The sequence below is a fragment of the Lytechinus variegatus genome, chromosome 8 (genome assembly GCF_018143015.1).
Source record: "Lytechinus variegatus isolate NC3 chromosome 8, Lvar_3.0, whole genome shotgun sequence".
Lineage (NCBI taxonomy): Eukaryota > Metazoa > Echinodermata > Echinoidea > Temnopleuroida > Toxopneustidae > Lytechinus > Lytechinus variegatus.
The window spans coordinates 40,723,413-40,740,413 of NC_054747.1; the positions used below are offsets into that span (position 1 = coordinate 40,723,413).

General features: G+C 36.3%; 1 protein-coding gene across 1 annotated transcript; it reads right to left on the reverse strand.

The window, feature by feature from the left end:
• Window positions 1-2,941: 2,941 nt before the first annotated feature.
• On the reverse strand, window positions 2,942-16,679 carry LOC121420502 (ribonuclease Oy-like). Its single transcript, XM_041615166.1, has 8 exons — window positions 16,463-16,679; window positions 15,949-16,012; window positions 14,691-14,746; window positions 14,209-14,287; window positions 13,150-13,214; window positions 11,553-11,666; window positions 7,248-7,365; window positions 2,942-4,514 (listed from the first exon to the last, which is right to left on the reverse strand). The coding sequence occupies exons 1-8, from the start codon at window positions 16,558-16,560 to the stop codon at window positions 4,260-4,262; spliced, it is 849 nt and encodes a 282-aa protein (XP_041471100.1). The 5' UTR covers window positions 16,561-16,679; the 3' UTR covers window positions 2,942-4,259.
• Window positions 16,680-17,001: the final 322 nt, after the last annotated feature.

A 17,001-nucleotide genomic window follows, 5' to 3' on the forward strand; every position in this document is an offset into this window, starting at 1 on the left:
TTTAAAAGGAAACAATATATCCCGAGTAGCAATAGGTTCTGAAATAATCCTCCACCATTTGTTTTGTGAAATAGGAGTTTTAAAGATTTTCTCTATACACTGTTAGAAAATTTATCCTTAAAATAAAAGAAGTTCCTGCAGCAGAGTCTGAGAACACCTGTAATCTTACCAAATTGCGTAATCTTACATTATATCATGTAAAATTACAGGAAATTGGTATTTGGCGTATGGAGCCTTAAAAAATTCCTTTAATAAAACACCCGTTTTCCCCTTTCAAACAGACCTGGGGTCCGTTGTAGAAAGAGTTGCGTTTAAACGAAGGTCAAAAAATCAATCGTAGGTCCCAAATGCGTGTTGTTGATTGGATGAAAATCAAGTTGCGCATGATTTTTAGAGTTGTGATTGATTGCAACTCTTTCTGCAACGGGCCCCTGTTCTGCTAAATTGCAGAAAATTCCTGTTTTATGAATTTACAGAATGATTCTGTTATTGCTTTCTGTAAAATCTTTTTTTCCCCTGTAAAATCATGATTTTTTTAACAGTGTACACCCATACAAGTTTACATACTTTCGTTACCTTGTTTATACTATCTATAATTTCCATCCGGCAGTTAACATACTACCAGTAGAAATTATGATAATGTTACCGACATTTTAAGTGAGTTTTTTTTTAAATCATAGAAATAAAATATGAATTTTCCACGAAAATCCGCCCACGACAAGATAGAGCTATGGATATTTAAAGTTTTGATTTGTGACGTCATGCGTGCGAATAGCTTTCAACTGCCCAAATATGTCATGTGATATGAAAATTATAAAATGCAATTTTTTCAGAAAGTTGAATATGATTCCACGTGTGAATTCAATGTAAAAACAGACAATTACACGAAGCAAGATAATCCGGCCACCGTGAACAAGAAGGAAAAAGGAAGTGATGTAATTTATATCACAGGACATTTGGGGTAACTGCTAGCACATGACGTAACAAAACAAAACAAACATTCATAACCTTTTTATTCTTGACGAATTTCTATTTCTATCTTTTTTTTATCCCCTTCATTAGACGTTTAACGAAGGAGTTCGAACTCACTTTACCGTAATAACACAAGATTTGCATAATAGCTTGTTGCTAGTTAAGACATTTTTTTGGCAAGCTTCACACTGAATTGCAGGCATTTGAAATAAATCTAAACGGACTGTAATAAGTTACCAATCGAATTCCGGATTTAGTTTGAATCGTACGGAATCATTTAAAAATCTCAAAGGATTTCATTTCAAATCCCTCGAGATTAAAAACTAAAGTTGTTAGGAATCAAACTAAATTCTTACTTCGATTGTTCAGCCCGATCTATATTTATTTTAAATCTTTGCAATTTAGAGTGTTTAATGGGCATGGCAAACGAACCTCATTAAAAGAGATTTTTAATAATTTTTGCTTGTATAACAGGTCTTCAAACAAATGTCAGTGATGTTATTACTTAAATAAATTACATCTCTATAGCAGGGGTGATAATACCGTTATATCATTATTAACAGAAAAACGCTGTTTTAAATGTTCATAATGTACAAGGCTTTTACTCTGACATTTAACGTATAGAAGGGGGAGGGGTGAGGTCTGCATGCATCATAATGGTAATGCCATTAATAATTCATTCAATTGAGGAAAAAAATATATCAAATAAAGCCAACCCTCCCCTCCATATCAGATTACCTATCACCTCCGCACTCTAAAGTAACATGTTATTCTCTATATTAAACCACTGGTATATATGAGGTGGGGGGGGGGGGCTTGGAGGGGTCACGGACCCAAAAGTTTCTCGACCAAGAAGGAAAAGAAGAATAGAAAAGGAAATGAAAGGGAGAAAAGAGTAAACTATGATATCTTCTCTGGATTTTATGTCAAAATCTATCCAGAAAATTCGATAACAACTTTTCCAATATGCCATGTCTAGCCCCTTCAAGTTTCTTTGTCTGTCTCTCTCTCTCTCTCTCTCTCTCTCTCTCTCTCGCTCTCTCTCTCTCTCTCTCTCTCTCTTTATCTATGTATTTATTCATTTACTTATCTTTTTAATTGCGTGGGGGATTACGCTCCTGATTAAAACCAGTAATCGTAAAGTTTATGCAAATATCAAACGAGACATACAAAGGAGGCAAACTGAATCGTGTTAGCTGAAGAAAGAACAAGTATTTATTTAAAAACCATTTCACCATAGATATACGCTCCGAAACCGTTAATATCAAATTAAATATTGGTGTGACTTTTAAAAAATCTGAGCTAGAAGGTCACACTTGTCACCTGTGTCTGTGATATGTTACAAAAATGAAGCCCAGAAAAATTGCGTTCGAAAGTAATTATTAAGTGCTTCAAAAATTGAAATGTAAAGTGACCGGGAACACCATCTTAATTTCATCCCATACACTTATGTGTACTATTTAGGTGTCTATAAGACGCCTATTTACAAAATCGGGGTTTGCCTTGTAGTTTTAGCTTTTCATCTTGGTTTGATAATTTTTCAAATCGGCTGCTCACAAAGTTAAACAATACCTTTAAGTATTCATACTAAAAATACCAAGTGATTTTCATCACGATGAAATTCCTGCTCAAATATCAATTATGGTAATTGCTCCTCGCAATTTAAGTGTAACTCTAACGCTTGATCGTGTATCTTTTTATGCGACTCATTCACGCAATGATCAACATCCTATATACTCAATTTGTTTCCTATCATGTTATATTCATTCTTTATATTTTACGCATTCCAGATAATTTATGCATTAGCTTCAATTAACAAACAAAGTGAGGCAGAGAAAACCTTTTATACACCTCACAAATGACCATGATAATTAAAAAAAAATGTCTCAAGAGGTATTTTATCCCAAGTAATTTGATAACTGCAATGAATTAATTTCATGTGTCAATTAAGTCAGAAACCTACAATAATAATAATACCCATTATTTATAAGGCGCTTTTCCAAATGGCCCGAAGCGCTCGCAATGTCAGTCTACCTAATTCAAACAAAAACAAATACAGAATGATATACATACATAATAAAAATGAAGTTGCTTAAAACACACACTTTTATATGCTCCACTCATCGACACAAAATCCAAACCAACCAATCGGTTTTACGTCAGGAAATAAATAACTGATTTATTTTTATGAAACACCCCCGGGAAACAAATTCTGAATAAAAAACCCCGCAATCCCAGTATCATCCAAAGTGGTGTGTTCCTGAATTTTTGAAATACATTACAGTATGAATTTTCTTTAAAAATACTAATCAATTAAGACTGATTTTGAAAGGCAAATAACACTTTTTTGTGGTTGACTATTATATGTGTAGATCCTGGCGATACTGGCGGATCCAGGGGGGGGGGGGGGGGCGGCCCGAGCCCCTCCCTTTGAAACTAAAATTTGTAACATAAAATGCCGTTAAGACAGAATAGTGCCCCTCCCCTAATGAAAGTGTATTTATTTTTTATTATTTTTGTACTTTTAAAATTCTTTGTGGACGAAATACCATTATTATTTTTTTTTAGATTTAATTGCTTGTCAAAAATTTCCTCGTAAAATGTGCCCCCTTTCGTGATATCCTGCATCCAGCCCTGCCCGGAGCCCCTGATTTTGAGTGTAAAATTAGATTTCTTTCATGTGCTGGGACATTTCTAAAATATTTGTTAGAGGTAAAAAAAAATCTGGGACACAGGTGGACATATATTGATTTATTTAATGTTGTGGTGGCTGTCAAGACAAACTCTCTGAGGGTTTTGTACATCAATGATATTTTTCAATTTTAATCATGAAATTTTATCTATATAATTGCAATACTGTATTTTGACTCCCATATATTTACCGTTTGATGCAACTTTTGTGCAAATATAGAAGGGAATAAAATCATATTGAATTGAATTTACGGGACTATGATTAGATCGCCAATCAAACTAACAAGGAAAAAATAATCAAAATAATCTCGTCATTGGTGCTTTATTAACACGTGCCTGGTTGCACGTATGCTATTCTTCATTTTTTCGGTGAAAATACTCCTTTCATCTACCATTTTAATAAAGGAATATACAAATTTGAGAGCAGAATGATTCAACACTATCAACCCAAAGACAATAAAAACGAGAACATATAATTTTCTGTGAATTGTATAAGACAATTAAACCCTGGTATCAATCTGATTAGAAGTTGATCGTTTCCTATAATCTTTTCGGTGGAGGTGGTATTATAATCTCACCATGGAGCTATTATTGTTTTATAGCTGCATGGTCTCATCATCACCATCTCTTTCTTCCATTATGTCAGCCATCATGTTGAACAGCCAATCAGAAGCGAGTTCGTCACGTGACAGAGACTTGGCATTGACGTAGTCTTGAAACGGTGGATATACAACCGATCCAGGGTTGCATTTACCACCGCCAGTCAGCCCTGTACAGTCAATCAGTTTGGATTGGGTAGACGTGTCGAAACATACTCGAATCTCGAACAAGTATTGCACACGGTTCTTCGACTATATTTGTTGAAATAAATATAACACAATATGTACAGAGGTATTAACATTAAAACGCAATCATTTTTGTTTGTTTGTTTTATACAACTTTCCGAAACATGTAACGATACTGAGTTGTCCCAAACTCTTAACAGTGTACGATTTTATACGTGTTAAAAATATTAAATGAATTGGGTCTATGACTCCGTACCATTGCACGTAACCATGGTAACATTCTCTCGAACATCCAAGTTATAGGCCTACCCCTCAACCATAGCTCCATGCCTCAACGCATGCATGCAAATACGCGCATTGGAAAGGGATGCTTTCTTAGTGCAGGTATATAACGCACCTTATCGAATTAATGCACCATTTCTGCACTCCAACGAGAGCAGTATTAATGCTACAGTTCTAATAACTGAAATGTCACGTGACCCTATCTGACCAATCAGAGGCCTTTGTCGCTGATTAAGCGGGTAAGCATGAAGAAACATAAACCTTGTGAGTGAAGGAAACTTTTCTTATCGGTAACATGAAGCAACGTGACTTTTGGTCACATGACCAATGAAGTAACAATACAGGACAAGTCCACCCCAGCAAAAAGCTGATATGAATAGAAAGAGAAAAATCAAACAAGCATAACACTGAAAATTTCATCAAAATTGGATGTTAAATAACAAACATGACAAAGTCATAAATTGGATGTTAAATAACAAAGTCATGACATTTTAAAGTTTTGCTTTATATCACAAAACAGTTATATGCACATCCAGTTCGGTATGCAAATGAGGGAACTGATGACATCACTCACTATTTTTTTTAACTATGGAATATTTTGATTTTCTCGCCACTGTTATGTGAAACAAAGTTTCATTTCTTCCTGAACACGTGGAATTCAATTATTTTAACATTTTGTGGTTCAAGCAAGGAGGTTCTAATCGTCAAATTCATAAAAATTGAAATATTGTATAATTCAAACAATAAAAAACAAAAGAAATAGTGAGTGACATCATCGACTCTCTCATTTGCATATCACTGAGTTGAGCATACAACTGTTTTGTGAAAAATAAGCGAAACTTTAAAATGTCACAACTTTTTTATTTTACATCCGATTCTGATGAAGTTTTCAGCGTTATTCATGCTTAATTTTTCTTTATTTATTCAAATCAACTATTTTTTTGGGTAAACTTGACCTTTAAATAAAAAATTGTATCATAAAGACAAAGGCTATTTAGAATTCACTCAGACGTAAGTCATTGAGCGTTGCTTTTTTAAATCAACAACCGTCGCATATTTATATTGAAGCACAGGGGTTAAACCTTTCTATAGATTTAAGTCATATCAACAACCGTAGAGGGCGTTGCACTATTTGCAGTCAGTATTGGCTTTAGTTCGGTACTGACGCAATTGACCTTGTCATGATTTTTCATAAACAAATCGCTGTTTTTTCAGATTCTTGCCTCAATTTTTAATAAAAAAATGATAACTTTACACACTGGTTCAAGACGAGTCAGGATCCCGTGTCAATGGTCTTGACTGCAGTGGGCTTGCTGATTGCGGCCGGGGCGGGGGGGGGGGGCACTATAGTCTAGTGACGAGTGGATACCATACGTGAACACGGTGTTTCTAAAAGCACCCTAAACAAGTATTTTCCATGTTCTGAAAATGCACCTCTTAACAAGTATTGGCATGTGACATCCGGCCTTTAACAAGTATTAGAAACAAAACGTTTCCTTTAACAAGTACCTACGGGGACAGACTCCCCCCTGACGAGTCACAACCCATGCAAGGGACGTACCTCTGCCCCCCCTGACGAAAGTGAAGACCTTTTTTTTGCTTGTCAATTTTTTTTCTGGTACGAAATCTTCTTTATGTGGTTGAAGACCCTTTTTTGGTTGTCACCATTTTTGGCGGGCGATTTTGTCCCCCCTGTGGAAAATCCTAGGTACGCTGCTTGGTATAGGCCTACGTACTACCCCCATGTCCCGCAGGACCCTAAACACGTAGTGTTGGTGCAAAAAGTACATCCTTATAAATTATCATAATCTTTTATACCCTCGCAAATCGGACCATAAACACGTCGTATTCCCAGCAAAATAGATTACACCTTTTTTGCGTTATTTTAGTGTTTTGGCACCCTTTTTACGTTAGGTACGAAATGTGCCCTATCTTGAAAAAAAAAGAGATCGTTTTACGTGTTTTTTTGGTCGCGCATGGTATAATAATAATAGTGTATATTTGTAGAGCGCACATACCGTCAGTAGATGCTCATGGCGCTAGCCGAGCAACAGTTCTCTTTTACAATGTAAAATTTGATTTTATACAAATTTATTTAAATACTACACATGTAACCATGGACAAGTACAATGTAAGAATAATAATTTCACATCTGCTTCATTCACCCCAACCCATCCATCAGCCCATCATCATGCGGAACCCAGTGCCCTCTAGCTGCCCCGTTCACTGACAATTTAAGGGGTAAACCCCTCGTCACCCCCTTTAAGGGGTATCCACTCGTCAATGGAAGTGCCCCCCCCCCCCCCGGGATTGCGCCACACCAATCGACAGGTGACCGACAGGTCGAATATTACGCTACCTCCTTACGTGCTGGGTATCAGGACTAAAAAGACCCTATCATATCGTCATGATACGTCAATCGCGTCAGTACCGAATTGCAGTCCAAACAGTCCTCCCTCTTTGCAGTGTTATCTTCATGATCTTGGTACCCTCTAAGTCGGTCGATCATATACTTACTATGCAGTAGACATTAGGTTCCACTCCGAGTCCCTTCTTGAGAGCTGTTGTGATCCAACTCAGTGGATAATGAAGAGTTCTAGAGGGTAGCACAGGGTTGTTGCCGCTTCCCAAGATACTACGTAGTAAAAAGAAAAGAAACGAACTTCCTAATTTAAGCATGATTTAGAATATCCCATTCTGTTCAACATGTTCAATGGATGTCAGACGTATAGCTGTGTGCTTTTACACCAACTTTATAGAAGTAGACGTATTTAAAAATTGAAAAAATATTTTTCTGACGAAAAGAATGCCGGACAGCAACAAACATGATGTACAAAGGCATTAATTACAATTGTTTGACTCATAGTATTAGCCTTTAATGTACTTGCATAACCCCACGACATTATCTTTATGGAAAATTCAAGGGCGTTCTAACATAGTCTTACAAAAAAATTTCTAGACATTTTATTACTCTTAGAGGGATTTTCGCTCATATTTGGAACATTTAAAGGTTCCTTAAAAAGTTCCAAAAATCCACTTTGGAAGCTTTTAAGGTTTATTTTATCATAGAACTATTTAATTTTCTTAAGCAAAAAGAACCATTTTTGGAGATATACGGACAAACAGGTACCAATTTTCATTTTTTTATGAGTGTAGCCTGATTCAGCCTGGGGTCACATCTTAGGAACGATTTTCGCAACACTCGATTTAAAAAAAATAATGAGAAGAATTATATAATATATAAGGCGTTGTCACACCTTGGCGTTTTAGACAGCGTATGCCCGACGTATCAAAATTTCTCTAAAATGTCGGCATACGCTGAACTTTGTTGTTGTTTTTTTCAACTCTGGGCGTATACTTAGCGTATTCATAACGAGTTGGACGTACACATAACGTATTAGTAACTTATATCGAACGCTTCGTTAACTTATAAGTAACGTATTCCAACGAATGCTTAGCGTATTGCTGGCGTACACAACTTATGCCCTACGATAGCCTAACTTAAGGCGCTGTCACACCTTGGCGTTTTAGACAGCGTATGCCCGACGTATGAGGAATTTGGCGAATACGCTGGCGTACGTCGAATACGTTACGGGTAAGTTTTGCATACGTTGAGAGTACGCTAAAACACGCTGGTATACGTCGTCATACGGCGAGGTCGTCGAAAAATTTTGTGCTTGCACAAAATTTTTCGACGTATGCCAGCGTATGGCTCATACGTCCCGCATACGCGGGCCATAAGTTGTAGGCAAGTTACGCGATCGTTGATACACGTTGACACACGTTACTCGTAAGTTACTCATAAGTCGATGTACGTCGAGATAATGTCCAGCGTACCCTAAAACTTACTTCTAACCTATGAGTAACGTGCTTTGAACGTATGTGTAACTTAACTCCAACGTATATTGACGTATGAAGACGTGCTCCGGATGACCACAAAACTTACTGAACGTGTTTATAACTTACAGCTACCGTATAATGGCGTATTGACAACGTTTATAGGAATTGGTATACAAAGGTGGGGCTCACAGGAGTTTTCTTCGGCATGGCGGTGGTGTTGATACGGTGATGTATCGTGCGGTTATGATTTGAATAGTCGAGGGCAGCCTTTTTATAGGCTATGACACGTGTTCGTCAGCGATACGCTGCCGCGCGCTATGCGTAAGTTAGGCTATCGTAGGGCATAAGTTGTGTACGCCAGCAATACGCTAAGCATTCGTTGGAATACGTTACTTATAAGTTAACGAAGCGTTCGATATAAGTTACTAATACGTTATGTATACGTCCAACTCGTTATGAATACGCTAAGTATACGCCCAGAGTTGAAAAAAAAAAGTTCAGCGTATGCCGACGTTTTAGAGAAATTTTGATACGTCGGGCATACGCTGTCTAAAACGCCAAGGTGTGACACCACCTTTACGCATAGCGCGCGGCAGCGTATCGCTGACGAACACGTTCGTAGCCTAAAAAAATGCTGCCGCTCGACTATTCAAATCATAACCGCACGATACATCACCGTATCAACACCACCGCCATGCCGAAGAAAACTCCTGTGAACCCCACCTTTATATACCAATTCCTATAAACGTTGTCAATACGCCATTATACGGTACCTGTAAGTTATAAACACGTTCAGTATTGTTTTGTGGTCGTCCGAGCACGTCTTCATGCGTCAATATACGTTGGAGTTAAGTTACACATACGTTCAAAGCACGTTATAGGTTAGAAGTTTTAGGTACGCTGGACATTATCTCGACGTACATCGACTTATGAGTAACTTACGAGTAACGCGTGTCAACGTGTATCAACGATCGCGTAACTTGCCTACAACTTATGACCCGCGTATGCGGGACGCGCGTTTCCGTTTTACACCCTGGCGAAGGCATTTTCCGGAAAAGTAGCCAAAAAGCGACTAGTGAAGAGTCTACACACGTCGCTGGTTGCATGCAGCGTGCGACACAGGCGAGTCCACCACACCGCATGCAATTTGCACAGTTACTGATCAGAGCACAGAGTTCCTCGGCACTTCATGTACAGAGAGAGCGGCAGTCAGGAGTGAAATCCGAACATGCTTTTGCAGTCGCGTTGTTTATGATAGTTTTTTTTCTAAAAATAAATTATTAACTAAATGAATAGAATGACAGACAAAATCAAAATAAACAGATACTTATAATGGAAAGACAAATTGAAGTTTGATGGATTGATACACTTATAGCTGCCGAAAGATAGATATAGAAGACTGATAAATAGATAGAGACAAGATAGACAGACAGATAGATAGAAAGAGAGAGGGAGAGAGAGAGAGGTGGATAAATAGATAGATAGATAGATAGAGAGAGAAAGAGGGAGAGATGGATGGACAGATAGATAGATAAAAAGGGGAGAGACAGAGAGGTCGATATATAGAGGGAGAGGGGGAGAGAGAGAAAGAGATCGAGAGAAGGATAGATAGATAGAGAGAGATGTTGTAGATAGAAATATGGACGGACAAAGAGAAAAGACAGACAGATGCTAGAGAAGGAGAGAGATAGAGAATTTGAGAGACAGATAGATAGATGTTAGATAGATAGAAAGATAATGAGAGAGACAGAGACAAATTAACAGATAGATAGATACTCTAGTTAAAAAATAGATAAATAGATAGAGAGAAATAGAGAAAGACAGACAGATGGATAGATAGATGGATAGAGAGATAGATAGAGAATTTGAGAGATAGATAGATGTCAGATAGATGAAGAATGAGAGAGAAGAGCGACAAATTACCAGATAGATACTGTAGTTACATAGGTAGGTAGAGAGAGAAATAGAGAAAGACAGACAGATGGATGGATAGATAGAGATAGAGAATTTGAGATAGATAGATGTTAGATAAAGAATGAGAGAGACTATAGATACTGCAGTTACATAGATCGATAGAGATAGAATTTGAGAGATAGATATATAGACAGATAGAGAGAAAGACAGACATCAGCAAATCGGCAAGGCAAATGATCAAGGCAAACATTCGTATTGAACCTGGTGGGTGTTTCATAAAGGTGTTTGTAATATACGAATGACTTTACGCACGACTGGTGATCCTTTCTTGTGCTATGTGATATCACTGTGTAATTGAGTTATGACCAAAGAACATGTTCCAGTCGTGCGTAAAGTCGTTCGTAACTTTACGAACAGCTTTATGAAACACCCACCTGGAAAGTACAAGTATAAGCTCAGCTGCATTTGTATATGTTCTGCGGATAACTTCGGTGCGGACTTTGGATCGCGCGCCCAGCTGATAATGTAAACAAACGTAGACGTAGACTCTTCACTAGTCGCTTTTTGGCTACTTTTCCGGAAAATGCCTTCGCCAGGGTGTAAAACGGAAACGCGCATGCGGGACGTATGAGCCATACGCTGGCATACGTCGAAAAATTTTGTGCTTGCACAAAAATTTTCGACGACCTCGCCGTATGACGGCGTATACCAGCGTGTTTTAGGGTACTCTCAACGTATGCAAAACTTACCCGTAACGTATTCGACGTACGCCAGCGTATTCGCCAAATTCCTCATACGTCGGGCATACGCTGTCTAAAACGCCAAGGTGTGACAGCGCCTTTAGCGAGGGTTGATTGACAAAATTGGAAAAAATGGCCGCAAGTCACAATTGGGGGAAAGGGTCATTACTCATAATGTAAGATTTTGGATTGTCATATAAGAAGGAACCACTGGTGAAAAACTCTTAATGTAAGAAGTTTCTTTTTCAGTCTATCAAGGAATCATAAATAACTGCAAGAATAGAATAACAATTAATCAAAATCACAACAGAAAAGGTGTTTAACGTACGATTTGATGTCGTATTTATCAAAGAGATCGAGGGAGCCTTCGAAGTACTTGAGCTGCGAATTAAACTTCGCCAGGTTACCCGCGCACGTGCCATGCTTTACGTACTCATGTTGCCTGTTAAAGATAAATTAACAGGGAAATAGAACAATAATAAATCATATCCGTTTCAAATTTTATTTGGCACTTTGGGGTTGATCTAGGTCATGGTTATATACATACAAGACAAAAATAAACGATATCGTCTTGGAAAATAATAATGACAATTATTATAACAAATAACAGTGATATTAATAACAATGATAATAATGATGATAAAACAACAATGATAACGAAATAATGTTGTTGCTATTGATGATGAACGAAATATTATCAATATTAAAGTAGTAGGCCTAGTAACAGTAGTAGTAACAGTAATCATGGTAATATAATATAGTTGTAGAAGGAGTAGTAGTAATATTAGTACTAGAGGTAATAGCAGTGGTATTAGTACTACTACTACTAGTAGTAATAGTAATAGCATTAGTAGTATAAGTAGTTGTAGTAGTAATAATAATAGTAGTACAAGTAGTATCAGTTTTATTTATTTATTTATTTACCACTTGTGGGATGGAACACCCTATCAGCACATGCTGTTTTCGAAGGGGTCCATCAGTATATAGTAGTATATATATAGTAGTATATAGTAGTAGTAGTAATAGTAATAGAAGTAGCAGCAGCAGCAGCGGTAGTAGTAGTAGTAGAAGTAGTAGTATTAATAGTAATAGAAGTAGAAGTGGCAGCAGCAGCAATGGTGGTAGTAGTAGTAGTAGTATTAGTAGGATTGGTGGTGGTAGTAGTAGCAGTAGTAGTAAAAATAGTAGTAGTAGTAGAAGTAGTAGTAATTTCAATTTCAATTAATTTATTTCCATATTCAAATTCAAATTGTACAATGTAAAAAACATGATAAAATACAAACAAGAATCAATTAAGAATGACAAAAATACAAAAAAAAGTAGAAGTAGAAGTAGTAGTCGATGCAGTAGTAGTAGTAGTGGTAGTAAAAGTATAAATAGTAGTAGTAGTATAGTAGTAGTAGTTGTCGTAGTAGCAGCAGCAGCAGTAGTAGTAGTAGTTGTAGTCGTAGTAGTAGTGGTAGCACTAGTAGTCGTAGTAGTAGTAGTAGTAGGAGCAGTAGTAGTAGTAATAGTAGTAGTTGTAGTAGTCGTAGTAGTAGTAGAAGTAGTAGTAGCCGGGAGTAGTAGTAGTAGTCGTAGTAGTAGTCGTCGTCGTCGTCGTCGTAGTAGTAGTAGTAGATGAAGTTGTAGTCGTAGTAGTAGTAGTAGTAGCAGCAGCAGTAGCAGCAGCAGCAGCAGCAGCAGCAGTAGTAGTTGTAGTAGTAGTAGTAGTTGTAGTCGTAGTAGTAGTAGTTGTAGTCGTAGTAGTAGTAGTAGTTGTAGTAGTAGTAGTAGTAGTAGTAGTAGTAGTAGTAGTAGTAGTAGCATATTAGAACAAGAAACTGTCCACGTTAACCCAACTCAAAATCCAAGAATATTCAATTAAATGATTTTTATTCAATATATTCCTCTGTTCCATTACGAGATTGAGATAAGATACATACCAGAATTGGTCATTTGTTTTGGAGCTATATGATGGCCACTTCTCCTCCAACTCGGATCTTTTTGTCTGCAAAATGATATGAATGGGGAAAAGGTCTATTAATGAAAACAAGAATTATGATATACCTTAATGTCTTACAAAGAGGTAATACTCATTTAAAACACACACACTCACAAACACACACACCTTCACACACGGTACTATAAAGATGTATTTTTTTCATATCAGTATCATCTTTTTTTCTCTAATACTCTGAAGCGCCTTCGGCATCTAATTAAAATAGAAAGTGTGCTTTATTCAAGTCTTATTATGCATTGCAATCATATTTTATTATTTATATTGTATCATATTAGATCATATTTATATTGTATTATATTGTATTATATCACATTATATGATAAAGTACATATATAATATTATTACCTGAATGAGGCATTTTGGAGACATGATATAAACGCGTATTTTGTCTGTCTAACTGATTAACTCAACATAAACTACGTCACAATGGCTCGGTCAGCGATCAGCTGAATGACGAGTGACCATAATATTCGTACACTCCTCCCAGAAAAGAGTACAGTAATTTTCCTACTGCACCTACGTACATTAATAAGCGGTCCATAATATCCGTATTCCGAGCTCATCAATCCCCAGCGCATTTGTGGGTGCGTATAAAGAGATACGCTTCATAAGGATCCGCGCACCAACAATATACGTCATAATAAAGACAACGCTGGATCCGAGCGCTTGTAAATACGTCATAATGGTAAAGTGCAGAATTGACACTGACACTAGAGGCTTGACCAAGGTAAGTCCAACAATTTAGTTATAAATCTATCAATATGTTAATTTAATGTACCAGAAAGAGGTAACAGGTAATAATAATAATATTGACTGGCGTTACTTTCGGGAGATACCAAAAATATTTCCCTCACTAGACCCATATTGCCCTCGTCTTCGACTCGGGGCAATATGAGACTAGTTTGGGAAATATATTTGGTATCTCCCTCAAGGCCAGTCAATATTATATAATTATAAATATAACATATATTTTTTGACTTACAGAGATAGCAGCCTGATTGTACATTCCTCCGCAGTCAATTGTCCGCCCTTGCGAAGGTGCCATGTTATTACTGTACGGCCTGTCATTTTTATTTTCAAAAATAACCCAAAGTATTTGTGTAAAGCAACGGATTGAAGTACTAAATGTAAGGCAATCGATTAGACATATTTAATAAGCAACTATCCTGAATTTATTGCTCATGAGTACATTTAACAGACACATTGATGGGAAGTTACTTCGTATGAAAACTTAAAATCTAAAATTACAATTACTTCGGTCATTGATACAAAGTTGACCCTAATCTTTTTAGGCTTTCCTGAAAAAAGAAATACCGATTATAAATCTCAGGCAAAGTGTAGTTCAAGGCTTACAGTTTTGCTAGGGAGTGGAGCACTATCTTCTGTATAATTTTATTCAATGTAGAATGATTTTCGTAGCTTACGCGCTTCGCGCGCGCGGTCAGAGAGATTGATCAAACTTACCATAAACCGTGTATTGTCCATATCTTCTTAGCTGTGCTCTTGAGTGTACATGGTCCCTGTGATAAATCGAAAACAAAATACAGGATAATAATTATGATCACAATGATTGTACTTACAATAATAATATTAACAATAATAATGATACTACTACTACTACTACCACTACCACTACCACCACTACTACTACTACTACCACTACCACTACTACTACTACTACTACTACTACTACTACTACTACTACTACTACTACTACTACTACAACTACAGACTATACTTCTAATACTGTTACTATTACTAATACTACACTTTAAAAAATGAAGTGCTAATTCATCACTTATTTATTTATTTTCCACTCGTGGGCTGGATGACCCTCTTCAGCCATAGGCTGTTTTTTTTTCTGCGAACACTTAAAGTGTTTGTCTATGCAATCACTTAAAGTGCTTGCATAGTGACTGCACTAAGAGTGCTGATTTTTTAGTTCAAATCTAAACTAGAAAATCAACACTCGTAGTGCAGTCATTATACAAGCACTAAATTAGCGCTTCATTTTTTTTTACAGTGTACTACTACTACTACTGCTACTACTACGACTACGACTACTACGACTAATACTACTACTACTACTACTGCTACTACTGACGATAATAATAATAAAAGTAATCATAATAATAGTGATTATAATAAAAATAAAGAAGATAGTAGTAATAACAACAACAATAACATTAATAATAATGATAGTTATAATAATAATATAAATGATAATAATAATAATTATTATAATAATAATATTGATACAAGTGTGGTTATGACACGTTTATCGATTATTCATTGTCTTCAGCGCGGAATAAGAGGTATCTAGCTGTTAACGTATTACAGTATATAAATTACCTTGATTCAAAATAATCAATACTAGTATTTTATTAATATATTTTTCTACAGGGTAATTTGTAAAATAAGACTAATCCTTAAATCTAGATTTCATCATTTCAAATAAAGTTGAAAATTGTTATCTAGATTTAAGCAATAAAATAATGATAATAGCAGGGCCCGCTGGTAGAAGAGTTTTCGAAGCTGAAGTGGATTCTCTGAGTAAATATACCTACATCATTATTATTATTATAAGCAATAAAGATAGTTAGACTTTGATTTTGTAAACAGAAATCCGCATTGATAAAATGGTTAATGTATATGGAAAAATTATTTTAAAAGACAGATACAGAAGTAAAGCACAGGGGTGGAATAATACTTATATGTATACCTTTACACAAAACGTTGGGGCCCATGTATAGACCAAAGCGAGTCCATCAAAATTGGCTTCCTCCCTGATGAGAGAGAGATAAAGAGAGAGAGAGAGAGGGAGAGGGGGGGGGGGGAGATGGGAGGAAGGGGAGCGAGGCTCCAGGTTAATTTTTATAATTTATTTTGAAAAATGAATGATTAAAATATTATTCCATTATCGATCAATGTGCAATTAGCATGGCTAGAATGAGGGCTATTTTCTTTTTATTAACCGTAATTTTCTTTAAAAATGTCAAGATTCTTATAATTCAATTTAATGTCATTATAAGAATCGAGACCTCAAGACACTTAAGAGAAAAGTATCAGTGTGACTTTATTTTTTATCTTCTTGATGGTTTTATTAGGGCGCTGTCATTTAAAGACCGGGAGTACAAGAAGATGAAGAAAGGCATAATAAGTTTTATATTGAGCATAGTATAAAACCAACTATGGGTAAAGAAAAAAAGTACACAAGAACTCGAAATAATACTTACCAAACTTGGTCGAAAAGTCCTTCAAAAACATCGATTTCGTTGGTGTGAACAGAGACTATCCCTACCATAAGAACGATGGCTAGACTCAGTTTGGCCATTGTTGGTCTTCAGGTATATCAGTTTATTAGTCTCAATCACTTTTCGTTTCTTTCTCGCTTTCGATAGCTCTTAAAATATTGAAGCAGTGGTGAAGATTTGAGGTGGGGGTCGTCTTTATAACCCGATCGGATTTTGATACTCATGTAATAAGATATATATAGATGTGATAATGAGAAACCACCATACGGCATGTAACCTTGAATATAAGACGAATGTTTTTTAACATCCATCTTAGAAATGAAAATGTGGGTAAGATTATTATCAAACTCTGTCATCTGAGTCCGGATATATCTTCGGCCTTTATTTATTCATTTTATCTATCTATCTCTCTATTCATTTATTTATAAAAAAAATCCTATCGGATTTTGATGTTCATTTTATAAGATATATATGTGATAATGAGAAACCACCATACGGCATTCAACCTTGAATATAAGACG